The sequence below is a fragment of the Podarcis vaucheri genome, assembly GCF_965113315.1.
Source record: "Podarcis vaucheri genome assembly, chromosome: 5".
Taxonomy (NCBI): domain Eukaryota; kingdom Metazoa; phylum Chordata; class Lepidosauria; order Squamata; family Lacertidae; genus Podarcis; species Podarcis vaucheri.
In genome coordinates this window covers 55,173,806-55,201,139 of record NC_138763.1, presented here as the reverse complement: position 1 = coordinate 55,201,139, position 27,334 = coordinate 55,173,806, and the positions used below count along the sequence as shown (strand labels likewise).

General features: G+C 44.0%; 1 protein-coding gene across 2 annotated transcripts in view; it reads right to left on the bottom strand.

Moving 5' to 3' along the window:
• Positions 1-27,334, bottom strand: part of GRK5 (G protein-coupled receptor kinase 5) — a 153,020-nt gene that overhangs the window by 79,196 nt on the left and 46,490 nt on the right. For both annotated transcript variants that reach the window (XM_082222681.1, XM_082222680.1), the window contains exon 2: positions 25,676-25,771. In XM_082222681.1, coding sequence (XP_082078807.1) covers positions 25,676-25,771 — 96 coding nt within the window. The remainder of the gene's footprint in view (positions 1-25,675; positions 25,772-27,334) is intronic.

Here is a 27,334-nt window from a genome sequence, read left to right as displayed (position 1 = left end):
AGGAAAGAATGTGCTTCAAATGTGCATTGAAGGTATAGTGCATATGTAGCCAAAGATAACAAATCTATTGCCACTTGCAACGCATAAAGGGACCCCTGACCATTAGGTCCAGTCGTGACCGACTCTGGGGTTGTGGCGCTCATCTTGCTTCATTGGCTGAGGGAGCCGGCATACAGCTTCCAGGTCATGTGGCCAGCATGACTAAGCCGCTTCTGGTGAACCAGAGCAGCGCACGGAAACGCCGTTTACCTTCCCACCGGAGCGGTACCTATTGATCTACTTGCACTTTGACGTGCTTTCAGACTGCTAGGGTGGCAGGAGCAGGGACTGAGCAACGGGAGCTCACCCCGTCATGGGGATTCAAACCGCTGACCTTCTGATCGGCAAGTCCTAGGCTCTGTGGTTTAACCCACAGCGCCACCCGCGTCCCAATTGCAACGCATACAAGGTTGCAAGTCTGGTAGTAAGTTCCAAGGAGCACAGTCAAACTTACTTATGAGTAGATATGTACAGAGTTGCACTGTGTGCATAAATGTTTTTCTGAATATTATTTCTTTATCATCCTAACTTTACTTTTTTACCTTAACTTTTCACAAAGCAACACATTGCTGGATTTTAGTTGACTGCTCTGTATGCTCTGTCCCCCTTCCCCTCCAACACTCAGCCTACTACATCTCCCTGCCAGACAGAAAAACACTTTGCTCAACTGTCCAGGAGCTGCAGAGCCAGGGGAGGAAGAACACTCTGGCCACATCCGCCAAAGGACTAAGGAATGCAGGGCTGGGTTGTATGTGTAGGGCTTTGTCTTTGCATTATTGCAAGTCTCCTTGAAGATCACTGCATTGAAAAGTGAAATATAAAGCATCAAATAAATATATCTGGAACAGACAAAAAAAAAGTTTACTTCAGAAAGAACCTAGGTATACTAAGAGTCCAAAACAAAATTGGTCTGGTATACCCAGATTAGTCTAAACCATTAAGTGGCACTTCGTAGGCAATTTTGAAGGCTACCAGTTCTGGGCATTCACTTTAACTCTGTCCCCAAAGCTTGTGCCAAAGGAGGAACCAGCCATTCAGTTTTGGCAAACTTTAGGACTTTGAAAACAGGAAAAAATGAGATCAAAATGTATCCATACTTAATGCAAGGACACATCCTATGAGGACTCAGGGCTTTATGGCTGGAATCCTCAAGCCACATCTTCAGTCACGGGCCAACTAACCAATTCATGATTGTGCATTATAAGGACCATTTTGTGTTCAGTTTAAGCCAGCATATGGTCCCCCCCCCTTCAAATTTCCTTCTCTTTCTGCCCTCAAGACTAGCACCAGTCAATCCTTCTATTTTTGATGTTCAGGCATGAGTGCCAATGCTGATGTAGCAAATGGAGCACCACCCCTGCAAAAGAGCTAGGCTTTAACAATCTCAGGAGAGCCCCAAACTTTGCAAAAGTATATGTTTCTTGTGCAAAATAAATAAAGAGAACAAAAACTCACCCCAGCAAAGAAAAGCAAGACTGCAGGTACTCTGCACACTCATGTGCAGAGAAGCAGAATGAGTGTGGACCAAAAGTCCAGTCAGGTCATAACTTGACTCTCATTCAGAGCTCAGGATACAGCCACAGACCAGCCACCACATTTGCTCCCTGCTTTTCCCTTCCCTTCTCTGCACTACTACTCCCTTCAAAGCTCTTCCTTTCCAAGCCATAGGGGTGTCCCAAAGTCCTTGAAGGCATGGCTTGGATTGGCTTTTAAAGGTAAAGGTAAAGGGACCCCTGACCATTAGGTCCAGTCATGACCGACTCTGGGGTTGCGGCACTCATCTCGCTTTATTGGCCGAGGGAGCCGGCGTTTGTCCACAGACAGCTTCCGGGTCATGTGGCCAGCATGACTAAGCCACTTCTGGTGAACCAGAACAGCACACAGAAACACCGTTTACCTTCCCGCTGGAGTGGTACCTATTTATCTACTTGCACTTTGATGTGCTTTCGAACTGCTAGGTTGGCAGGAGCAGGGACCGAACAACGGGAGCTCACCCCGTTGCAGGGATTCGAACCGCCAACCTTCTGATTGGCAAGTCCTAGGCTCTGTGGTTTAACCTACAGCGCCACCTGCGTCCCTCTTGGATTGGCTTTTAGCTGCCCCCAATCCATGCCCTCAACGCTTCCCCTTTTCCCAAGCAAACATACTGTTGCTAGGCCTCACTTCCCCCTTCTATTTTCGAAGGCCAGACTCAAATTTACAGCAACTTTTTCATGCAAACGCAAATTACAAATGCAACTGAAATTGTCTCCATGTAAATCCAAGAAAGAGCATACACTAATCCACCCTGACTTTTAAAAGATGAAAGCTGCTTCCCAGCTTTAAGTTTCTTAATGGACCTTTTTCTTTAAAAAAGAGAGCTTCTACATTGTGTTGGTTGCATCAGTAAACACTGCCTCTGTTACCACTGAATTAGGTAAAAATGCAAAGTGAGTAGATGTGTTATTGCTTGTGGCAACAGTCTGTGCATAAGGGTGGGAGGGAGTTTAATTTCTCCTATAATAATAGGGTTTAAGCACAAAAGATTATCCTGCATTCACTTCACAAAAGGCCTAAAGTCTACTTAATTTCCCTCTACCTACAGGAGCTTCCCCTTCACATGCACAGATGCTGTGGCCAGAATCCAAAGAGCTACTTTAGGGATGTTAAAGGGCTTCCGCAAACCCGGTGGAATGTCAACTTTCTCCCTGCTTTGAACAGTAAACCCTAATGGCATGAAACCAACTTCTTTTGATAAGTCCCATCCACATCAAGGAACATGGGGTACAAAGGATGCTTTATTTGAGCTCAGATTCGATTTGGGTGCAGAGAACTGGCTGTGAAGTTCTTTGGAGCCTGGCTTATGGAAGCCATAATAATATCCAGTTTGAATGTAACGGGTAAGTGCAACCCACCACTATGACAGCAGTGTGAAACTTATTTATTTATTATATTCTCCATGGAGCTCAAGGTGGTGTACAGTTCTCCCCATCCTCATTTGAACCCCACAAAAACCCTGAGAAGTAGGTTAAGCTGAGAGATATATAGTGGTACCTCAGGTTAAGTACTTAATTCATTCCGGAGGTCCGTTCTTAACCTGAAACTGTTCTTAACCTGAAGCACCACTTTAGCTAACAGGGCCTCCTGCTGCCACCACACTGCTTCCACACGATTTCTCTTCTTATCCTGAAGCAAAGTTCTTAACCTGAAGCACTATTTCTGGGTTAGCAGAGTGTGTAACCTGAAGCGTATGTAACCCGAGGTACCACTGTAGTGACTTTCCCTGGGTCAACCAGGGAGCTTCATGGCTTGAGTGGGGATTTGAACCCTGGTTTCCCAGGTCCTAGTCAGACAGACACTTTAACCATTAGACCACACTGGCTCTCAACTTCCTCAGCAGTACCTGTTTCACCGCTGCTGATAAGATATACAATCTTGTCCATCCCACCTCAGGTCCATGAAATTTAGTGAGTGCATTTTAAATATCTTTAAATTGCAAGTTATTGTTTCGTTGTGTAAAAAAGCTGAGTGACTGTACCCCTCAAAAGTACATAGGAGGCTAGAAAGAAAATAATTCTCATTGCTTCAAATAAATGACTGCTTGCAAAAACAATTAAGCCAACAGTGAACCCTACCATTTCCCTGGGTAAGTCAAGTCAATGGTGAGCTGACCTTGGTATTCAATTTAAAGCCATGGAAACTAGTCTATCAAGAGGACTACATTTTACAAACCATTCAACCATTACTATGTAATTAGTATTAGGCAAATACAGGTACTTGGCAGCACTTAACACCCAGTGCCTCTAAACTGGGTCAGTAACCACCATGGGAAAAATCAGTGAATTTCTTTAAGGTGAAGTCTAAATACACCGCTGAATTTAAAGCTGTGTATATACATCAGCCCTGAGTGCTCACTGGAAGGATAGATCCTGAAGCTGAGACTCCAATACTTTGGCCACCTCATGAGAAGAGAAGACTCCCTGGAAAAGACCCTGATGTTGGGAAAGATGGAGGGCACAAGAAGGGGACGACAGAGGATGAGATGGTTGGATAATGTTCTCGAAGCTACCAGCATGAGTTTGACCAAACTGCGGGAGGCAGTGCAAGACAGGAGTGCCTGGCGTGCTCTGGTCCATGGGGTCACGAAGAGTCGGACACAACTAAATGACTAAACAACAACATATACAACTCTGATCCTAGCCCTCCGCTGCCTTGTGGCTATACTTATTTGTGAGACAGGCTTTGGAAGTAAACCCCAAGGAAAAATCATATCCGCTGCCTTGTGGGACATTTTCAGGAGAAGAAAAGGCTAAGGAGTGAAGCCCTACACAAATCCAGAGTGGAGTCCCAAAGACGCCTTGAACGCCTCCTTCTGGCAACTCCTGCAGTGAAACTGGTGCCAAACATATTGCTCTGCTTTCCTCTGGATCACCTCAGCAAGGCTGAGAGGACCTCCATGCACACTGGTCAGGCTTGCAGCCCAGGGAGGTCACTTTGGTGCTGCTAAAACAACAAAAGCAGTGCAGGAGGTAGAAGTTATGAGTTATCAGCCACAGCAGGTGCTGCGATTCCCCAGCAGTTTGACTTCACCCCTGGAGGCACATTCCATTGTCTCTCGGGACAGACGGAAGCCAACGACAATAATGACAGATAAGCAACAGGGATGACTTAAAGCTACCACAATACTAGTCTTGATTCAGCACCAGCAGATGGACATCTGCACAAAAGCAATGGAGGAAGTGAGAGAAGAAACACCTCTTTACTTCCTTTACCTAATTGCTGCCACTCCCCACATCCCATGAAATTTTAAGATGTGAAACTGACTAGATAAAAACGTGATGTGCAGTGAATGAACAGTGCTAACTAACCTTCCCTTCCCAGTGTCACATACTCCACCTGGTGCCCTGACATTTGGGCACTGTCCGGAGTAGATCAGTAATTAAAAAAAAAACTGTTGTCAGTGAAGTTAACTATTTATTAAAAATAAAATAAAAACAGTTCTGTTCTAGTGGTCACAGCAACCCTTCCCAGCAGGTCTTACCCCAATGAAGCAGCTACGAGGACAGAAGGTCCCTGTCTTCTCACCGTTCCTCCCCTGGTTCTTTCCCCAGCAACCTAAGGCTCTGTCAACTTGCCTCTTGTTGCCCCCCCCTTCATTTCTCTGCATGTTCTGGGAGACCAGGAGGGAGGGGAGCTGGTCGCAACAGGAGGGGTGACTCCCTGGATTCCTCAGCAGCCTGCCTCGTCTCTGCATCTTGGACCCTCTCCTCTCCAGCCTCCACTTCTGCCTCTGATTATGAACTGCTCTCTGCCACAGCCTCCTCCTGCTCACTAAACCCTGTTGTCTCTTCAGCTTCTAACACCTCCTCCCCCCGTCTGCTCCCTCTTCTCCCTGTGACCACACATCAATGTCCCACCAGCAATGCCCTGGCTCTGAGCCTTCTTCCGCTGGGGGTTCCCCAGCTGGTGCTTCCCACCAGCCCTCTGCATCCAGCCAGTCCATGACAGGCAAACAATACTATCTGTAGTAAGGGTGCCTTCATGCATAAGCCATATGCTTATTCCCCACAGGGTCCCAGGTTGTGTGGCTCTCTCCCTGTGCAATTTGTTCCGCGTGCATGGATGATAGGTAGAAGTCCCAATCCTGTTGTAAACGCATGTGATGGCCATTCAACTAATCAGAACCCCTGCGCAGCTAAAATGTGTATCTTCCATTAACCCAGCAGTAGGCCTGTAGTCTTTGCTCCTCGCTAGCTCTGCAGGTTCATGTTGCAAATGTCCAACACAACTAATCCTCTTGTTTTACTTTGGGAGTGCAGTGTCTGTCCATTCTATGGAGATGGAAAAGAAAGCCACGAGAATTGTCTTGAAGACAAGCCTGCACACTAAGGGGATGTGCCATTAGCACTGCACAGGTGCAGAAAGCTAATTCCGAAAGCAGCCTCTGTGAAAAAGCTATCCATAATACATGCTGCTGCCGCCATATCTGCAAGTAAATCTTTCATCCACTTTCACTTTTATTTGGGCTGCATGATGAAGTCTATTAGGTCACTTGAAGAGGTAATCGTCTGTCAAATTTCTTATATTAAACTGCAACCATTTTCAGTTAGCAGCGTAGCAAAAGAAAGGGCTTCTTGGGAGGAGGTCCGTTAACACTTGCATAATTCAGAGCTGTCTAGACCTACTATGGTACAGCTTCAGCCTGGAGCATATTTTTATGCCCGAGTTATTTCCCCGCCGAATGCAGGATTTTTATAATGGAAACTCTGACAGATCCTTAACTTAGCCCCCAGAGTGGGTACAGCTTTGATGCACATGACGCTGGTCTGATTAATTAAAAATATAGATGCAATCAGGATTCGACAATGGAATTCTTTTAAATGGTATTTAAGGCCTGCCAGCTTAATTTCTTCTGCTTGTCAGTTGTGTCTCTTAAAAACAAACAAAGCCCATTTCCCATCTTTATCTATGAAATTTAATTATTTAGATTCAGACAATGTTTGCTTTGTGCATCATTTCTTAGTTTCTTTTTATATCCTCCCCTTTCAGTCATGGTATTATGCTACAGGGATATACATCATGCATTGCAGAAATATTACGTTCAGTATGGAAATGTTCCAAGACAAAAACCAGGCGAGAATTGCAAACAGCATTTGGAGAGTATTTCAATGGCTTCCAAATTAAATGTGCTTCAGTGTTGTCCACAAAACCCTTTTTAAAATTTGTTTTCTACAAACATTTGGAGGGATGTTTTCCTTCTTATAATACTGCTGGAAAGCAGAATCCCACACGCACTTGTACAAATGTCTTCGTACAAATATTTGCACCAGAAATGTTTATGAGGGCCATCTCTGCAGATTTTGGAAAGCGGTAGGAAGGCTTAGCACATAACTTTTCAAGTCATGCCCAGCAGCAGCAAAGAAGAAAGTAAGCTTCTTTAAGCGTTTTAAAGCTTCCATTATTTACTTGTTCAGAAAATTTTACTGCCTACCTTTCAGTGTAACAATTCTCAAGTGGGAAAGAGGGAAGGAATCAACACATCAGTAAGACTATTTGTGGAAGCTGATAAGCAGAAAATGATAAAGATCAGTAAAACTAAATAGGCACATTAACTATATATAAAAAGGGATTGTTGAAACAAAACAGGATTTTCAAGCTTGCTGAAAATTACTGAAGTAATTTTCTCAAATCTGGAGAACCTCAAAAGGAAATGATTGCTAAAACTAGAGGGCCATCACTGAGAAAGGTCCATTCTTATTTTGTTAGTGACATGATAAAGTGGGCTATCTGTACAAGACAGTTTGAAGTTTCACCTGAGGGGAGAAGATACTACCTCAAGAATACCAGATTCTCGGTCTGTACAGTACATTAAGGATAAAGCCACCAGAACATGGAACTGGCTGACTGACCGAACCCAAAGGGTGCTCATCAATGGTTCCTCTTCATCCTGGAGAAGAGTGACTAGTGGGGTGCCACAGGGTTCTGCCTTGGGCCCGGTCTTATTCAACATCTTTATCAACGACTTGGATGATGGACTCAAGGGCATCCCGATCAAATTTGCAGATGACACTAAACTGGGAGGGGTGGCTAACACCCCAGAGGACAGGATCACACTTCAAAACAACCTTGACAGAGAACTGGGCCAAAACAAACAAGATGAATTTTAACAGGGAGAAATGTAAAGTATTGCACTTGGGCAAAAAAAATGAGAGGCACAAATACAAGATGGGTGACACCTGGCTTGAGAGCAGTACATGTGAAAAGGATCTAGGAGTCTTGGTTGACCACAAACTGGACATGAGCCAACAGTGTGACGTGGCAGCTAAAAAAGCCAATGCAATTCTGGACTGCATCAATAGGAGTATAGCATCTAGATTAAGGGAAGTAATAGTGCCACTGTATTCTGCTCTGGTCAGACCTCACCTGGAGTACTGTGTCCAGTTCTGGCCCCACAGTTCAAGAAGGACACTGACAAACTGGAACGTGTCCAGAGGAGGGCAACCAAAATGGTCAAAGGCCTGGAAACAATGCCTTATGAGGAACAGCTAAGGGAGCTGGGCATGTTTAGCTTGGAGAAAAGGAGGTTAAGGGGTGATATGATAGCCATGTTCAAATATATAAAAGGATGTCACATAGAGGAGGGAGAAAGGTTGTTTTCTGCTGCTCCAGAGAAGCGGACACGGAGCAATGGATCCAAACTACAAGAAAGAAGATTCCACCTAAACATTAGGAAGAACTTCCTGACAGTAAGAGCTGTTCGACAGTGGAATTTGCTGCCAAGGAGTGTGGTGGAGTCTCCTACTTTGGAGGTCTTTAAGCAGAGGCTTGACAACCATATGTCAGGAGTGCTCTGATGGTGTTTCCTGCTTGGCAGGGGGTTGGACTCGATGGCCCTTGTGGTCTCTTCCAACTCTATGATTCTATGATTCTAAGTAGAATAAGGATTTGGGAGTAACATCCCAGATGACTGCTTCATTCTGAATCAGCTGCATCTCCACAACCCCACTTCAAGCGAGACTCATGAAGAGTGAGATACAGTAGAAAGAAAGAATCCCCAGTGGCAATGCCTCACTGGATAGAATGGAGCAGGCTTCCTCAAACTCGACCCTCCAGATGTTTTTGGCCTACAACTCCCATGATCCCTAGCTAGCAGGACCAGCGGTCAGGGATGATGGGAATTGTAGTCTCAAAACATCTGGAGGGCCAAGTTTGAGGAAGTCTGGAATGGAGTGTCAGCACTCAGTTCAAGATGCTTAGAAGCCACCTGGTCAGGGCAGGAGTGGCTTGATACTGTAATAGGGAGGCTCCCAAGCAGTTCAGGGCTTTAATGGTAAGAGTATCATCATTCTTGTTGAGATGATATGTCAAAGAGGTTGCCACCTGCACTTTCCAGAAGCAGGTGGAGGCATTTTGGCTCCCACAGGTTTTCCCAGCTGGATTAGTAGGTCTCTGCTGTGGGTATGTGTGGAAGGCAATTAATAAAATAATAATAAAGTTCAACTTGAACATGCTTTAAAAACCCTTCAGACCTTTGCATTAAGGGTGGAGCCAGTGCGTGTAGGGATGTTGGCAGCAAAGGCACACCCTGTTTCCCTCCATGGGCTCAAACCTGTAACCTCTGGACACGATTTCTGCATGCTACCTATGCCAAATGAGACAGGACCCCATATAAATTCATGTCGTTCACCTGCCTCTGAATATTTTTTCTCTTTTTACTGTTGCTCATCCCTGACATGATTAGATGCTTCGCCGCGATCGTGCAGTACCTTCCTAAATTGTATTTTGATATAGAGTGAAATGCTTGTAAAATAGTAATTTAGTTTTTATCTTGGTGAGATTTCGACAGTCTTGGGAGTTGACGAATCCTATGACTGGGGGTGTGGGGTGGGGAAGGTTGAATATTAAAGGTCACCTCCGAGTTCTGAGGCGCTCCTTGGAGTTGTATGAATAAAGGTTTTATAGTCTATGTTTGTAGTGGTTTTGGCAGAGATCTGCTGTGTTAAGTACTCTGTCGTCAAAGAAGGGAACTAGTAAAATAGCTCTTCTACCTCCGGACAATCCATTTATAGGTCCTTTGACTGAAATGCACAACTTATTTCATCTCTTGTGTTTTTATTTAATCTTCTGTTTGATGATATCCGCTTACAGAGTATTTCGGGGCAAGGCTCTACTCTGAATGCTTAAAATGGTTCTGGGACTGTTGTTGCATGCGGCACAAAGCAAACATTTCCAGTTCCAGGAAACTGAAGGAAACATATTGCAACTAATTTTCAACCTTGGGGGGAAAAAAGGAGTCTGCAAGACTACTTAGAGGTACTTCGTGGGAGAAGCCGGGGGAGGTCAAGGAAGGGGGGGGGTAGAAATCATAAGAATTCCAATAGAGGTCACATGACGTCCTAGGATATGAGTCTGCCCAGTAAAGTGAGGCCTGCGGGAAGATCATGCTAAATGGATGCATACAGTCACCTTACTGGGGGTGGGATGAGGAAGACACCCACCAGAGATGGAAAACAATGATGTCATTCCCACTGATCTATATCTGGCACCCTTATTGGACCTTCCAATATGGCAACACAGAATATACAAGAACGTCATTTTGATGGTATGTAGCAGCCTTCCCCAACCTGGTGCCCTTCTCATGTTTCACTGCCCATAAACCCCAGCTGGAAACAGGCAAAGGGAGCTGTAGTTCCCAGGTTAGGGAAGGAATAAGCCTTCTGCTACAGTCCCAATCTGGATGGGATTTCCTGCACCTCCTAGCTGCAGTGGAAGGAAAGCTTCCATTGGCACACATGAGATCCGGATCAAGAGACATGTGGCTGTGATAACAAACATTCAAATAATTGTGCGAAGGGTGCAAAGCCTAGTTTGTTCCTGAAGATTTATTCAAATTCTTTTTACTGCTTTTCCGTAAACGAACTGTTTGAAATGGCTTGTACGCATAAATGTAAATATAAACGCCACAACAATCTAAACATTAAAACACAAATCACCGGACTATGTAAGAACATGAGAAGAGCCTGCTGGATTAAGCCAATGGTCCATCTAGTTAAGTGCTCTCATAGTGGCCAATGGGAAACTTGCAAGCAGAACCTAAAATCAAGAGCACCTTCCCCTCCTACAGTTTCCAGCAACTGGTAAACTAGAGGGGGAAAGGCGGCAATAAGCAAGAATAGGCTATGTTCCTATTGTTTTGAAACAACACATCTGAAGGCAATGTAGAACCACGGGATCCTGTTAGTTTATTATGTGCATATGTGCGTGTGCCCATTTGCGTATGAACTTCAAGTACCACTGTACTGTACAAATTGATAAATTAAAAAGGCACGAATACAAAGGGCAGCACCAAGCAATACATACATTAAAACAGCAACACCTTCAAATTCCTGTTTTAAAAGGAACATTGCCAATTCCTGGGATACAAAATAAAGATGGAGATAACCCCACCTAATCTCTCGAAACTACCAACATGAATTTGATGGAACTGCGGGAGGCACTGGAAAAGAGGAGTGCCTGGCGTGCTCTGGTCCATGGGGTCACGAAGAGTCAGACACAACTAAATGACTAAACAACAACAACAACAATCTCTTGGGGCAGCGAATTCCATAAACAGGGAGCTAACACAGGAAGAAGAAGAAAACACCTTCTCATGTGTTGCCACCAGCCTTGCCTCAGAAGACAATGGCACTTGAAAGAGGGGTACATCATCTTAAAGGATGGACAGATTGACAAAAAGGGAGATAACCTTCCGAACTGCTTGCTCCAAAGCTGTTTGGGAATAAGAAGTTTCCCAAATGGAAAAAATAAACTAAACTTGTAGCCTATACAAAACACGTTCATCTTTGTTTACTGTGCAGCTCCTCTGCCCCTCATTAGACTAAACTTAATTTGTACAATGTAGGAGTTGTCTATTTTAAGACTGTGTGCGTACATATCGGCATTTGCACACGTGCATATACTCCTACATATCCCCAAGAACAATTGCTCTTACACACCAGCGCTGAGCTGATTCTAACAGAAAGCACAGCTTCCCCCAGATCTCTTTGCACTCAACACATGGCAAGGGCTTCTGAGGTTACAGCTCCCAGGACAGCACAACTTCAAAAAATTCAAGGTTGAGTCACCGACCAGGCCTGTAAAAAACCAGCAACAGCAAAAATATGAAACATCAATAAACCTCAATGTATTTCTTTCTAAGTAATGAGTTCCTGTGTTCAGGTATGTAGTAAAGATACAGCTATAGGAATTTAAGGTTTGGGGGGAATGATGCTTGCTGAAAATATTCCTCCCGGTAAAGCCTTGTGCTACGACAGCAATAAAGTGTTTGAAGTTATTGTTACAGCTAGTCCTGAACCCGCCCCTGTCAATGGAAAGTTTCATTGGCACCTGGGATCTGCTGCTTTGGGCAACTGCCGAACTACCACCACAACCGAGCATATAATACTGTCATCAGGTAGAGAGGAATGTGCGGCCCAGCAAGCCAGACAGGCATGGAAAAGTACATTTCCTCCAATAGATTTTGCCGTCTCCGTGCCCTTCCCTTTACGCTTTCCACTGATCTCATTTGTGAAGCAAGGAGAAGGAGAAGAAAGTGGGGAGGGAGGGGGGGAAAGGCAGCGAGCAGCACACGCCCGACACTTTGCTCCCCACAGTGAATCCTGGGTTTCTTGAGGAAGGCGTCTCATTTTGAACAGCTGCCCTTGAAATCTCCTTTATTTAAGGCTCAAGAAAAAGAAAAAAAGAAACAAGTTCAAGTGTGCTGAAAATTGCGAAGGCCTCTCGCAAACAGACAACGCCGCATTGTTTCCCTTTTCGGGGGCTCGTTCAAGAGTGAAAACAACAGTAAAAATAACCAGAAATAGTCCATAAGCAGGAACTGTTCAGGCACTATTGCTGCCAGCGGCAACTGCTGTAATGAAAATGAAAAGGTTGCTCATTTAAGCACCTGCTTTGAACTTCCTCAAAGCAGTTACCCTTCCTGCAGAAGTTAGCATTCGAGTGCATTCACAGGCCAGTGAAAATTGTGGTCTGTAGTGTGTGGCCCATGACAGGAAAATCAGGGGTGGAGAACCTTCCCTAGCTAATGGCCTGGGCTCTTATCTCTGCAACCCTGGTGGGCCAAATTTTGACAGGTGGGGTTGGAAATTCGGAACTCTGGTGGAGCAAGTTTGGCCCATGGGCTGCAGGTTCCCCACCCATGCAGCAGATGGCCAGGATGAGTAAGCAAGCAGAAAGACATCTTTGTTTCTATCAAGTAAGTCAGTTATGGAGTCCAGGGTGGAGATGAGAGGGACAGAGTGAAAAGGATTGGTGTAAGAGATGAAGTCCTCTTTCTACCTCAAATACCCCCCCATCCTACTTGTGGAATTGTTTGAGACACTTGTTGCTTAAAACAAAACAAAACAAAACAAAACAAATATAGTTTTGCACTCATTTCAGTATTAGAAAGCTTCTCTTTAAAATAAATTAGAATACTGCATTTGGGGAGATAAAAGGCATTGTTATGGCAATTGGTGAGCCCAGAATCACCAGCTGAAGTGAGGCTAAGAACAACCCGGTACATCCATCATAGGCAGAACTAGCCACATTCAATAAGAAGTAGAACTGAAGGGACCATTTTAGAAGAAAAACTATAAAATACAGCTTTGGCCAATACTGAGAAAGCATCAGTGGAAACATTTTAATACTAGAGTCTAATGTCTTCCAGCAATTTACCTCTCATGAGTTGCTTTGAAAGGTATGGGATTTCCTCCATTTAGTGGTTTTTTTTAAGGTGAGGATGGAAGTTCATTTATCTATATTTAGCAGGAAATTAGATTACATTATCTTTGCAGCCCTTTACCACCCTATGACTCTAAGAAAACAGAAAGCATTGCCCTGGAATTATGATTGAAAAGCAGTGCTAAAATACTTGAAACAAACAAACAAAAAAACTAACAAACTGAAAAATCCTATATAAGAAGACAGGCAACTGCATTCTGCAACAATATACACCACCATGATCCTAAGTTTGCTGAAGGGATAAATGCTGTGCCAAACAAACTGCCTTGGGAGAAAGGTGGATTAAAGAAACATTACATTAAAAAGTGAAAGGGCTATAGTCTTTTTATCTAGTAAAACTGACGAACGTGCAAATATAATGAGTTGCTTAGTATCACACCAGGCTGTTGGTCTACACAGAATCATAGGAATGTAAAGTTGGAAGGGACCCTGAGGATCATCTAATCCAACCCCCTGCAATGCAGAAACATGCAGCTGTCCCATCCAGGGATTGAACCTGCAGCCTTGGGATTATCGGCACCATACTCTAACCAACTGAGCCATTCAGCCAGTACAACACACACTCTGAAAGACAGAGACTTCTCAAGGTCTCAAGTCTATATAGCTTCTTCTAGCTCTGTTACCTGTTACCTTAAAACTCTAGGGCAGACTTTGCCAACCTGGTGCCCTCCACGCATTTTGGACTACAACTCCCATCTGCCCCAACCAGTACAGCTGTGCTGGCTGGGGCTGATAGGAGTTGTAGTCCAAAAACATTTGGGGGATGCCAGGCTGCACTAGTCTTCTGGATAAAAGCCACATGGTCTTCCACTGAGCTAACAAGGTCCCCTCCTTAAAATGCTAAAATGAAAGAAGGCAGGGACTGATAGAAAGGACCAGATCAAATTACCATATATTTTTTTTTGCAAGTTGAAGTCAACAAGAGCTTATACCCCACCCACCCAGGATTAGTTCACCTTCAATTTATCTCGCAAATGATTCAGCATGTGTCCATTTCATGACACTTTTCAACAATGGGGAACCATCAAGAAGCGAGTTCACTTTCAATACGCTAGTCTGCAGCTAAGATGTATCTTGAAAGACTTCTTTCATACACTTCTTCTAGGTTTGCATGAACCCTATGGCAAGGTTGGAGTACCCTTGATTTACAGTATCTCTCATTTTGCGTTGACATCCAGCCCAATTGACTATTGTTCTTGTTCAGTTTATTAGGAATTTTACAGCAAAGTACAAGGAAGCAACAAATAATGGCTCAGTTAAACAAGCATGTGAACTCTCTAAAAATACTACAAGTGCAACCAGTTATTCAGGTTAATTATGTCTGGCTAAAAATAAACTGGAATCATTGAGCAATGTTAACAGATACCAGGACTTATGCTAGTCGCTCAGCTATCAAATATTGACCTTAACTATCATGCCAAGTTTCAGGGTCTGCTTGTCAAAAAGACCAACCTTTCCGCATGCCCTGCCTTCTTTATCGCTTATTGTTTCTAAACAGCAACAAATAGTGAAAATCAGAATAACTGAACCAATATTTTCATCAACTTCTCTCTCTCCCCCCCCCCCATTTTAATGTTGCGCAGGGGAAAATGCAATTGTTTTATAAAATTGTACAGCTGAATCGAAAGTTTATTGTGGTTTGTAAATCTGTGGGTGGGTGGGGACTCATACTTGGACATTTCAAGCTACAAAGAAGATCCTAGATTGAAGGGCTGGGAAAACTTGGACCTGAGACTATGGATATAGATGCTCATTACAGACAAAATGGTGTAATCATAACATTGAATGAAAACGCCCCCGCCCCCAATGCCCTCCCTCTGTTGCATTCATTGATCCAAGAAATTGCACGAAGAATAAGATCACAATGCAAGAAGCCACACTATTCAATCAACCCGTTTTGCAGTAGTGGGATACAGACTTCCATCTCATAGAGAAAAACAAAGACAAATAACGCATGAATGGTAAAAAGCAAAACCTCATTATGGGTTCCTGATTGAGGCATATTGCAGCGAAGGATTAACACCATTTTCTTTAAGATGCATGTAAGTTGTAAATAGGGACGCGGGCGGCGCTGTGAGTTAAACCACAGAGCCTAGGACTTGCCGATCAGAAGGTCGGCGGTTTGAATCCCCACGACGGGGTGAGCTCCCATTGCTCGGTCCCAATTCCTGCAAACCTAGCAGTTCGAAAGCACGTCAAAGTGCAAGTAGATAAATAGGTACCACTCCAGCGGGAAGGTAAATGGCATTTCCGTGCGCTGCTCTGGTTCACCAGAAGTGGCTTAGTCATGCTGGCCACATGACCTGGAAGCTGTACGCCGGCTCCCTCGGCCAATAAAGAGAGATGAGCGCCGCAACCCCAGAGTCGGTCACAACTGAGCCTAATGGTCAGGGGTCCCTCTACCCTTTACCTTTAAGTTGTAAATACAAACCAGGTCTTAAAGCCCAAGACTTTCCAGAGCATCTGCTAGTCCTCAAGTTTCTTACGTGGGATGAGGAACAGGTGGCCCTCCAAATATAGCTGGACTATAACTCCCATCGCAGAGACGCGGGTGGTGCTGTGGGTAAAACCTCAGTGCCTAGGACTTGCTGATCGTATGGTCAGCGGTTCGAATCCCCGCGGCGGGGTGAGCTCCCATTGTTCGGCCCCAGCTCCTGCCCACCTAGCAGTTCGAAAGCACTCTTAAGTGCAAGTAGATAAATAGGTACCGCTTTATAGCGGGAAGGTAAACGGCGTTCCGTGTGCTGCGCTGGCTCGCCAGATGCAGCTTTGTCACGCTGGCCACGTGACCCAGAAGTGTCTTCGGATGGCGCTGGCTCACGGCCTCTAGAGCGAGATGAGCACGCAACCCTAGAGTCGGACATGACTGGCCCGTACGGGCAGGGGTACCTATAACTCCCATCATCCTTGACCACTGACCATGCTGACTGGGGTTTATGGGGGTTGGAGTTCAACAACATCTGAGTGGGGGGTCACAGATTCCCCATTCTTGACCAGAGACATGGAAGTAGAGCTCATTTGTATTTAGGAAGCAGCCTTCTACATTTTTGCATATTGAAGTCATCATCCTCCAAAGCAGGCATGCCCAAAGACTGCTTTGGGGTAAAATTGTAAAAAAAAAAAGCTCAATCCTACTCCGGCCGGCCCTCACACATGTTCACTTCATCAAATCTGGCCCTCTTTGAAAGAAGTTCCTGCTCCAACGGAAAATCTTGAATGTTGCGCTACATGCAAACACCCAAGAAGAGGTTCATCTGAAATACTTGTTTTAAACACATGAGCAAGAACACGCCAGGCGCAGAAGCAGGGCAGACAGTAAGCTAGTGTTTTGGCCTCCTCCGAAAGATGCACAGAAAGCAAACTGAAGAGACCACAGTTTATATGACTTGGGATTGTAAGATGCTGAACTGACCCCAGCCATCCCAAAATGTGGTACAGACTGTTGAGTGACACTTGTTATGGAGGAAAGCAAAACTATACTGCGGATTTTCTTCCTGGCGATACCTAGGACATGCTCCACAAGAAAGAAACAAAGTTGTCTGCTTTCAGTTCCCTCTCCCTGGATTTTCGGCTCTTTGGCGCTACAGTGTTCTCATTTGAACTCACTGATGATGTGACGACAGCCTCCCACCCCCTGGAAGCCAGACCTTAAACTAAAGGAAATGAGGGTGTTGGGAAGGTTGTCGCTTTCACTCCTGCCAAAGGCCAGGAACATTTTCTTCCTATTTTCTAGAAGCAGCCAAACCACTATTAAATCACATGCTCAAAATGTCAAATGCAAAAAAACCTTCTGTAAAACAATATTCATCACACCAATTTCAGACGTTCTGACTTTTGCATCGGCTCTCACCCCACTTTTCAAGGGGACACACTGGCATCTGTGCTACGCCCTTTCCCCCCTCCACTCCAGAGCTTGCCATAGATATAAAAAAGTTTTTGGTCTTAAGACCACTCCTGTCTTTCCCTATTCCCTCCCTCTCTTTAGCCACACAAGATGAAAAGCCTGATCATATTTCTTAAAAACCAGTTTCTTTCATTCTGGCCTGGCTGTTCTTACCATCTCTATTTTTAGTCAAACAGGCTGCAAACAAGAACAACAATTTTAGGGGGGGGGTGGATACAAATGAAATCTGAAATCAAAACATCTAAAGCATGGATGGCGAACCTGTGCCCCTCCAAACGCTGCTGGACTCCCATTGGCCAAGTAAGCTGGGGTTGATGGGACTTGGAGTGTCCAGCAACAACCGAAAGATCACTGGCTCTCCACTCCTAGATCTACAGTTTTAAATCTGAAAATAGCAAAATCAAAAGTCTTCAGAGAAGTGTATGGAGGACTACATATTTTTAGTGGGTTGCAACCACTGATAGCTTTGCATTACTGAAAAGGTCTCCCTCTTGCGTAAGGTGAGGCACCTGATTCTCACTGATCCTGCCCTATCTCTGGTAGCTCTCTCTGTGCGATATCAGACCATCAGAAACAAAAGGTAGCCTACTGGTTATACTGTTCAGTAAGAGTTTTTTTAGTTTCCCACCTTGTGGGGGCTCTTCTGACATGTTAGAGGCAAAATATTGGTGAAGGACTGAGGAACTCATACCTCAAGATCTGTTTGGCCTATCTCCAATGAAATCAAGGAAGTTACAGCCCTTTCAACTCAAAGAGTTGTGGTGGCTCAGGTTTTTCATGTGTGCTCTGCTATTTTTGACAGTGACACATTGGCACATGGAACCTGTGAAGACACGCCACTTGAGCATCTGTTTCCACTCACATCAATATAGCCCCCCTCCTGCCCTATCTGTCAACTAGGAAAGCTGTTTACATGTCAATGACTGAAGCTGGAGATCTGCTCTTGGCTGGAATGTATTCCTCAGAATGCAAGCACCCAAAGATCACTTGAATCTCCATACTCACAAGAAAAGGCGGGGGGAGGGGTGGATAAATTGCCAGTTAACAGAATAAACAAAATAATGGTTTAAAGAGAAGACCCCAAGTTCTGCTGCTGATCAAGGTGCTGAGATCATCAGGTGGTGCAAAGGGTTGACTTCTCTTTAGGAGTTAGCCCCCCCCTTACTTCTTATGCAGTACAGTGCTTGGGTTTTGTCATTTAGTGCCTTCAATATTACACAATCAGCATTGTAATCTCTTAAAGGAAATCTTGTTTATCTTAGAAGTAATCAGTTTCATCCACCACGTACTAAAGGGTACTGCTGCTAACACAATCCATTCCCCCCCCCCCACCATTTGTGGTACAAATAGATAATCCCCATTGCTTTCCAGCCTCAAGAAGAAGGTACCTATGGGCTGTGCTGGTCTAGGGTGAAGGAGAGGATGGACTTTGTGGCAGAAAGTCACCTGTTACAAGGTGCGACTGGGGAGAAGACATCCTGAGGAGTGGCATCCTGGCTGCAGAATTGCCTCTCACCTGGTACCCTCATGTTCCAACTGTGCAATCCTATACATGTTTCCTTAAAAGTAAGTCATGTTTAGTTTTATAGGATTTACTGATGCACACAGGACTGCAGCTCAAGAACTCTGATGGGGAGCTGCCACATAACTTGCTGATGTCCTATATTCATCTAAGCTTGTCAGGAATGCATGTTTTTGATTAAAGCATTCCATAATCTTTACAACTCATGATTTTAGCTGGCATGGATTCTTCCCCACCTCCATTCTCCTAGAAACTGTGTTTAAAAGAGCACAGGTCTCCAAAAGCAGCAAATGCAATGTATTCTGCAAACAAATGCTTCAACTGACAAACTGACAGCTGTTGCACACATCCCGAACAGCTAGATTAGGGCTGTTTTGGACCCGTTTTGCAATGTGCAAATCTAGTGCATGTATCCTTGGTGTTTGCACCAGAAACTCTTATTGCACTGTACTATTTTCTATTTTAAGTGGGGTATGATTTCCCCTCCAAAGGAAAAAAAAAGGAAATGTATTATTAAAGTATGCAGTTTTAAATTAATCTGGACCTCTAAGACCATTAAAAATCTAATTTACATCATGTTTTGTCCCTTGTGGAGCAAATTGTGAAGCCATTTCACAAAGTAAACTGACAACCAAGCCTCAAATTGGACAAAACAGAAAAACTTCAATACAGTGACAGGCAGGATGATGTTTCCCCCTGCCCCCAAAGTAAGCCCCCCCAAAGCAGGCAATCAAATGAACAGAGAAGGAGTGCTTTTTAGGCATAGAACAAATCAATCAGATGTTTGTAAAAGCTGCTATGGCATAGTAGTTTGACATATAATTCTAGTGTCAATTTTTATGGCCTATTTGCTTTCCTAACAGAAAGAATTAATGCATGGGACTTTTTTTACATGTGTATATGTGTGTGAGTGTGTGTATAATCATTTATTATTTAGGATATACCACACCCTTCAAAGGTATTATCAGGGTGACATATAATCAAATGTTATTGTGTATAAACAGGGGCCATTATTCATACATTCTTTTCCAAGTGGTAAAATCTGTCCTAAGTACCTTTTGTATTTCGCTCTGAGATAACACATGTGTTTGATTAGCATGACCTTGTGTATGCATCACACACACTCACACTCACACACACACATTCACCATGCCAGAAAGAAAGGTTGATTCAGTGGTGTACACATGCAATGATACTGTATCATTGATGAGTGTGTGACTCAACAGTATTTCAGTGTTTGCAGAAACAGATGGCCAAGGAGGTAGTAACAGCAGCAAAACCAAAGAAAGTCTGCAGTACAGGAAGTATTAAATCCGCCAGGGTCTCATGGCACTAACCCACAAAAAAATGAGAAGGCTAGAGGTCACTATTCAATATACAAACTGAGCACAATGTGAAATTTCACCTTGCACAGCAAGGACTGAAAGGGTGAAACATTGTCCCTCAGCCACTTGTGGTAAATGCTCCAGAACTGAATATGGATTCCACGTTTCCACAAAGCTCGACTTCGTGCTCTCTTGCTCCCTCAAGCAATAAATATTAGGGAGGCAGGAGACTTGTCACTGTGGCTCCCAATGCCTTTTGGTTTTCTAAAAATCAGGACAGGGCTGATTTGGATCAGCGCCACAATGCTGGGGCGGAAAAGTTGTGACCCCCCCCCCAAAAAATACTGATTCTGAGGTGCAAATCTGCCCACTCCCACCACAGTCCCTCCCACATACCTGCAGTGGTGGGTGGTATTGATTAGGACTGGGAGGTCCGAAGGCAGTCAGTCAAGTTGGAGTCAAATTTAATGGCAAGCAGAGCCAGATTTAATGTCAGACAGCCAACTAATTCTAGTGTTGTCCCCAACCTCTTCCCTGATGAGCTCAGCAAAGGGAACACTGATGCCACATTCCCACCATACAGGTAAAGCAATACAATACCACTTTGAACCCTCACAGTTTCCTCCAAAGAATTCTGGGAGTTGAAGTTTATTGAGGGTGTTGAAAGTTGTCAAGAGACCTCCATTTCCTCACAGAGCTACAGTTTCTAGAGTTCCCTGAGAAGAGGGAGTGATAGTAAAACCACTCAGGGAATTGTAGCTCTGGGAGTAGAATAGAGGTCTCCTAACAACTGACAGCACTCTTAACAAACCATGGGGAAAGCCATGACTGTCTCAGGTGGGATCACAGTGCTTTAAATATGTGGCCTGAAACTAAGGAGGCAGAAGGCTGTCAGCCAGTGCTAATCCCTGGACTGGTTGTAGGGCAAGCCAAATGGGGCTGGCTGTGAGCAGGCTTGAGGTGAGTCAGACAGCGCCCCATTCACCCAAATGGACCAGCCTCCCCTCCCCAGATGCCACTGCACTTGAATTCTATCCTTCATCTCCTCCCCCCCCTTGCACAAATCTTGCACGTCAGGTCCCTTAAATTCCTTTCAAAGACAGTTTACTTAACAGTCAGCTGATATATCTCAGCATGAATACAGAGCACTAAGGCACCTTCTAATTTCAAGCACTCTGCATAAATACTAATTAAGAGTCAGTAACTCGTATTACCAAATAAGATCATGACAGGCCCAGAAACTCCCGACAAACACCCCTCTTGTTTTCAGTGATAAACAAAAGGCCATTTCCCCCCTGCCCGTGATTGTATTAGGATTTTGGAGCATGTTCAGGGTATGTTGTAACACTGAGCACCACACACATGGGAATTCACTGTAGGAAATTTACTACTCTTGACCACAAATAAAATAAAATGAGCTACTTAGTGGTATTAGTTCTAAGCTTCATTTGAGCAAAGTTGTCAAATATGGGTTCTCTAGTTTTACATAGGGGAGGAGATGGGTTTTTTGTTGCCTGCCCCCTTATGGGAAAAGAGCAATAGCTTTCTTGGTTCCTCTCTGGTTGTCCACTGCCAAAGTAATCCTTAATGGATTAAGTTTTGTGAAATAAATGCTGCAAATAGAATGTGGGCTGAGATCATTTAAAACTCATTTCCCCTGTGACCCCTTGAAGTCCTGGAACCTGTCAAGTACAGTCAGCCTGTTTGTTCAGTGTTAGGTTTTCAGCCTCCCCAGATGCAGAAAACGGCTTGTTTTTCACATACTTTCTCTGATGGTATTATGAAAAATGACATTTTTCACTTGATTCCATGCACTGCAATAAAGCTCGCAATTGCGGAAAACAGTCCACAGTTCATCTAATACTGGGATGGTGTTCAAAGAAAATATATTTGAGCTTCAAGTATTTAAAGAGAGGAGATCCAAGAATGGCGAAACAATAGCGTTTAGTCATAGCAAAGCCCAAGTTCATGTGGTATTAAAGCTGTTATTGAATGACATAGTTCTTTCAAAGGATTCACCAGGGTGCCCAGGACATTTGTTAGAATCGCAAGAACTGGAGGAACCATGACATACAGCATTTGACCCAGGTGGGTGATTTCTAATCACTGTTAAGTGAAAAAACCAGAACTTCCTATTGGATCACTTGGCCAATCAGGGGCTATATTGAACCCACCAGCTTTGTAGATTTAGGACCAGCCAACTAAGACAATAGTCTTAAACCTGGCACTCCCATGTGCTGCATTAAATTAACGAATGCACAACACGGCAGGAAAAGAAACTATCACCCCCAAGATAGTGAGTTTTTTTGGTTTTTTTAACAATCACCACTTAACGGGCAAGTTACGCATCTGGAAGGAAGTACGCTGCAATGACAAAGACAATGGGTGTGAGATAGCCCATCTGGGCAAGTCTGCAGTTTCCTGTGACGTGGCGAAACCAGCACGCAGCGTCTCATTGCAACTCTTGGATCATTTTTGAATTTCTAGATAGCTGGGGTATGGAAATGTACGAGGAGTACCTATAGAAGACCTGAAAAGCATAATAACTAATGCTCGTTATTTAGGTTTTTCTTGTGCTTACAATAAACACACACAGGCTTACTTAATTTATTCCTAACCACAATCAAATGTTGCCTTGGGCCGGCTGAGGCTGATGGCAGTTATGGTCCCATCTGAAGGACAGCAGGTTGCTGAAGAATGCCTTACACACAATCTAACCTGGGAGTTGTGACCAACTGCTGCCTCTCGTTACCTGCAGAGTTTCTCAGTGCTATCTGTTCCCTTTTCTCCAGAAGAGGCACTTCCTTTGTTACCTTAATGACCCATAGTTTGGAGGCCATCATGGCCCCGTGCCTGGCTAATTCAGCAATTGAATCCATGCTGGATTTTATTTGGTTTTGGGGTGTGTGTTTTTTGCTGCAGATAGGAGTCCTTTTGAGTCCCTCCGCCACCACCCAGAATTAGCCAACAAGAATGCTTTATAGCATTTTGCAGTGGTTGACTCATGTAACCATCTAACAAAATACTGTTTGCATGTGATCATCGCACTGCCACAAAATCAGCATCTTTCCCCATGTTTACTGAGTTAACATGCTGGGAAACCAGCCACAGGAACTTCATTCGGAGCTAATCTGAGCTCCCTTTGATAAACGTGGGGAAATACCCTTGCTTTTGTACAGGCCACGCTTCTTGTCAGCACAATAAGAAATAGCTGCAAGCCTGAAAACGAGGCCCTACTTTGTTTCTCAACTTATCATTCACCGTTTTGCCTGGAAATGATCATAATAATGACACTGTAGCACATCACTTGCTGACACTGGTTTTCTCGATCAGAAATCTACAGGTTAGAAATCCAAGAGGTTAGAGTTACAATTGAACAGTTATGAGTTCATAATTGTTTTCATCTTCCTTGTGAAATTATTATAAATACAGTCGTAACTTGGTGGTCGAAGCCTTGGTACTCGTACATTTTGGCTCCCGAGCGACCAAATCCCGGAAGTGGGTGTCCCGGTTTTCGGACTTTTTTGGAAGCCGAACATCCAATGCAGCTTCCGCTATTGTTTCCAGCATGCCTGGAAACAACTGGAAGCGAATTGGAAGCCGCACCTTGGTTTCTGAATGTTTTGGAAGTTGAACGGACTTCTGGAATGCATTCTGTTCAAAAACCAAGGTACGACTGTACATAACCAGAGGTTAATCAGTATATTATTATAAACACGTAGCCAGAGATTAATCAGAATGAAGCAGGAAGGCTTCAACTTAAATAGTTAAGAAAATCTTTATTTCAATGTGAATAGTGCTATGTAAGACTAAATCAGCTACATTTCTTGAACTAATTAAGGGTAACACAACTCATCAGCCTTTTTGTCACCTTCACTGTTTTGATGTGTGTGTGGCGGGGGTGGGGAATCTTGGTTTATTAGACGTTTCTTTTTAAAGTAATTAATGTTAATCAAAAATCAAAAATCACAATCATCAGCTTTTGCCTATTCAATTTTATTTAACATAAGTAAAGTACACCTGCAAAATAAATGAAGATTCCAAGTATTTCACTAAAGGAACATCAACAGAATTCTGCAGATTTCATTCCAAATCCCAACCACGCAGCTGAGGAACTGAGGCTGCAGCGTGGGTATCAATCCTTTATTAGCAAGTCCCACAATGACACAGAACAGTCTAATTTAGACTAGTGGCACAGCATTCTAGGCAGGTGCTAGGACACAGAAATTCCCTCCTTGATCTTAGCTTTAGCAAAGTCATGTAATTGAAAGCTAGGGTCTCATAGCTATGCTCGGTTCCAGGGTTGTGTGCTGCCGCCACCAAAACAGTCCCAGGACAGAAAAGAGCTGGGGACTTCAGCCTCCACTTGCAATCAAGGCTAGCAATGAGAAGAAGCTCGTAGTGCCCTTGATATGTCTGTGTGATGGTCCATGGTGTATCATGATCCATGGTGTACCCACCAGTGGTGTAACGGACAGAGAAGCGTTCCCCAACATGATGCTCTCTAGATGTTTTTGGATGACAATTTCCATCAGACCCAGGAAGCAATGGTCAGGAAGCATGGGAATCACATCCAACTGGTTCTGCAGGGTACCAGGTTGAGAGAGGTTGGGGTGGTATTTGTCTTTGACCAGGAAGACCTGGGTTCAGAACTTCCTTCAGCTCATTGGGTAGCCCTTTAACCAGCCACTCTCTCTGATGGTTTAGTATTCTCAGTGCCGCTGGGAGATCAAAATAACCCTATGTATGTGCTTATGGGAAGACAACTGGATATGAATAAGTGCAAAACTGCTTTTAAACTCGAGGACAGTAGTTTGCGATAGGGCCGGGGAGGCTGCAACTCAAAGATCAAATGAAGTGTGACATCCATTAGGCATGAGAAAACCCTTCAAAACTCCTAAAAAAGTAATGCAGTTGGGATGAAGGCATGTCTTCAGTGGTTTGTGCCTTGTGTACAAACCTTTCACTTTTCAGCTCACAGTTCCAAAAAAGAAAATGGGATAACAACAACAACAATTTATTATTTATATGTTGCTCATCTGACTGGGTTGCCCCGACCACTCTGGGCAGTTTACAATATATTAAAACACAGTAAGATATCAAACATTTAAAACTTCCCTATACAGGGATGCCTGCAGTGACAGATAAAATGTCCCACACTACCTAAAACCCACCTTATTCGATTTAGCACATAATTTATACAAGCCACAAGGGCAAGATACTTATGTGATATCCCCATGCAGCCATGAATGGAAATCCATGCGCACTGAACCATTCATATGCAAGGCGAACCTGCTAGCAAGGAATCAGTCCAGGCCATTGATTGCTGCCTTGCTAAAATTAATGTGGCATCAAGTATCTTAGCTACTTGTAAACATGGGTGGGTGAGACTCAAAAAGCCTTCCATGAATAAGCCTCAATCTTTTTCTTGCATTTTTGGGTATAAATCAGACTTTAATTAAAAGATGCTAAGAAGTTTAAAATGTTACCTTGGAGGCAAAATGATGAGCTGGTTTAATCACAATTCCCTAGGATTCATATTAAAGCCAAGCCTCCCACAACTTCCTACATGAAAGGGTGTTGATAAAAGACATGAGAAAAACAAAACAAAAAAATGGTTCTTACCTATTGTTCTTCGAAGATCATCACACTGACTAATATGTGGAAACTTCAGAATTTCCTTCCACTTTTTGCTTTTCCCTTTGCGCTTTCCTCCACCCCCTGCAGGAGTAGAAAAGAGATGGGGATTAAGTTCTTTACTGTATTCTGTTCACATCTTTCCTATTCTTCCACACACCTCAGCTGTGGGACGCAGATGCATGCATGCGCAGAGTGTTCAAGGTTTTGTGTTATTGGTGTACAGTAGTTGGATGGGGAATCATGAGCACATCTTCTTGGCCTTGCATGAATAAACTGCTGTGGGCAGCACAACATACCCCTTTTGCAGAAGAAAAACTGACGATGCTCAGAAACCCACCCCCAAACAGGCAAAACGGCTTACATCCCCCCAAACAAATTTAAAGACCCATAAAAAGGAGGCCACAACTGTCAGAAAACAGGACACATGTATAGTCCATCCCTAGCTGTGCCGGAACAAGAGATTACTTGCCACAGTACAACCCCAAAAGGAGCTGTATGAACCTGCCTCATCAAACCCCTTTGTCTAAATAATATTATGGGAAATAGAAAAATGACTGTAATTACTAGGTCTGGTCCAAAAGCTGCCTGCACTATTCCAAATGTATGTGTACATATACAAAACCAGCAAAAACATTAGAGCCCTGCCAAGTTCTCCACTCTGCCCCCACCCCAGACTTTTGGCTTTCTCTTTTGAAAATTTATATTAGAAAATATTTGGCCAGTCAATGTACAGAAAAGGTAGCTGTTCTGCTCCTCACAATTGTGGTAGAAAGGGTTAGCCTTGTGTCCAGCTGGATGAGGTCATTAGGAAAGAACAGCTTTACAAGTGATAAATAAACAAAGTCCTTGGAGTAGTCAGATACCTGTATCATGCGTTAATAACATAGAGGTAATACGAATTCCTACTGTAATGAGTATGGGTTGCTCGTGCGTAAGTTGCCGCCTCTCCTGGCTATGTTGCCTGGTTAAACCTTTCTGTCTGGACAGCCCTTCACTTCGTGGCTGCCTCAGTCGCTAGCAGAATCCGTCAGTGGGCGTTTCTTAAATCTTTTCCAACATAAAAGTTGTTTGACGCCAAGTCTCCTACTCTCCCTGCGGAGAAGTCTTCTGTGCAGAGAGGGCGTGGGTAGCGGAGGACCCGTGCTCTCCCCGCTGGTGTCCGGTGAAGAGTCCTGGAGCCCTCTCGCCGATTCCCCCATCTGCCCCCCTTTATCCCTGGTGTTGCGCTGATTTGCTTCCCCATCTGTTGAGCTGCCTCTCTCCCTGCTGGGCCCTTCTCCAGCATCATTTGAGAGCCTTCCCTCCGCCTCTAGCTCCGATGTCAGTTCCCTGACACCTACCTATCAATGCATTACCAAATTAATGCATTATAAATCAGTCATCATATTTGGAAAATATCAGATTCACCCTCAGAGCTGGCATGTCTGCATGTACAGAGACACTTCCCATTTTGGTGTGGATAATTTGCTTCGAAAATGATCTAGCGAATTTCTGACACTTCCAGTCTCATTCCACCTGAAAGCTATTTACAGGTCCCATTGACTGTTCCATCTTCAGGTTCCTTTATTCCTCAGTCATTGCATTCATCTCCTGCACACTTTTTATTCAAGAAATATATCATTCTGAATCATTCTGTGTTTCTGG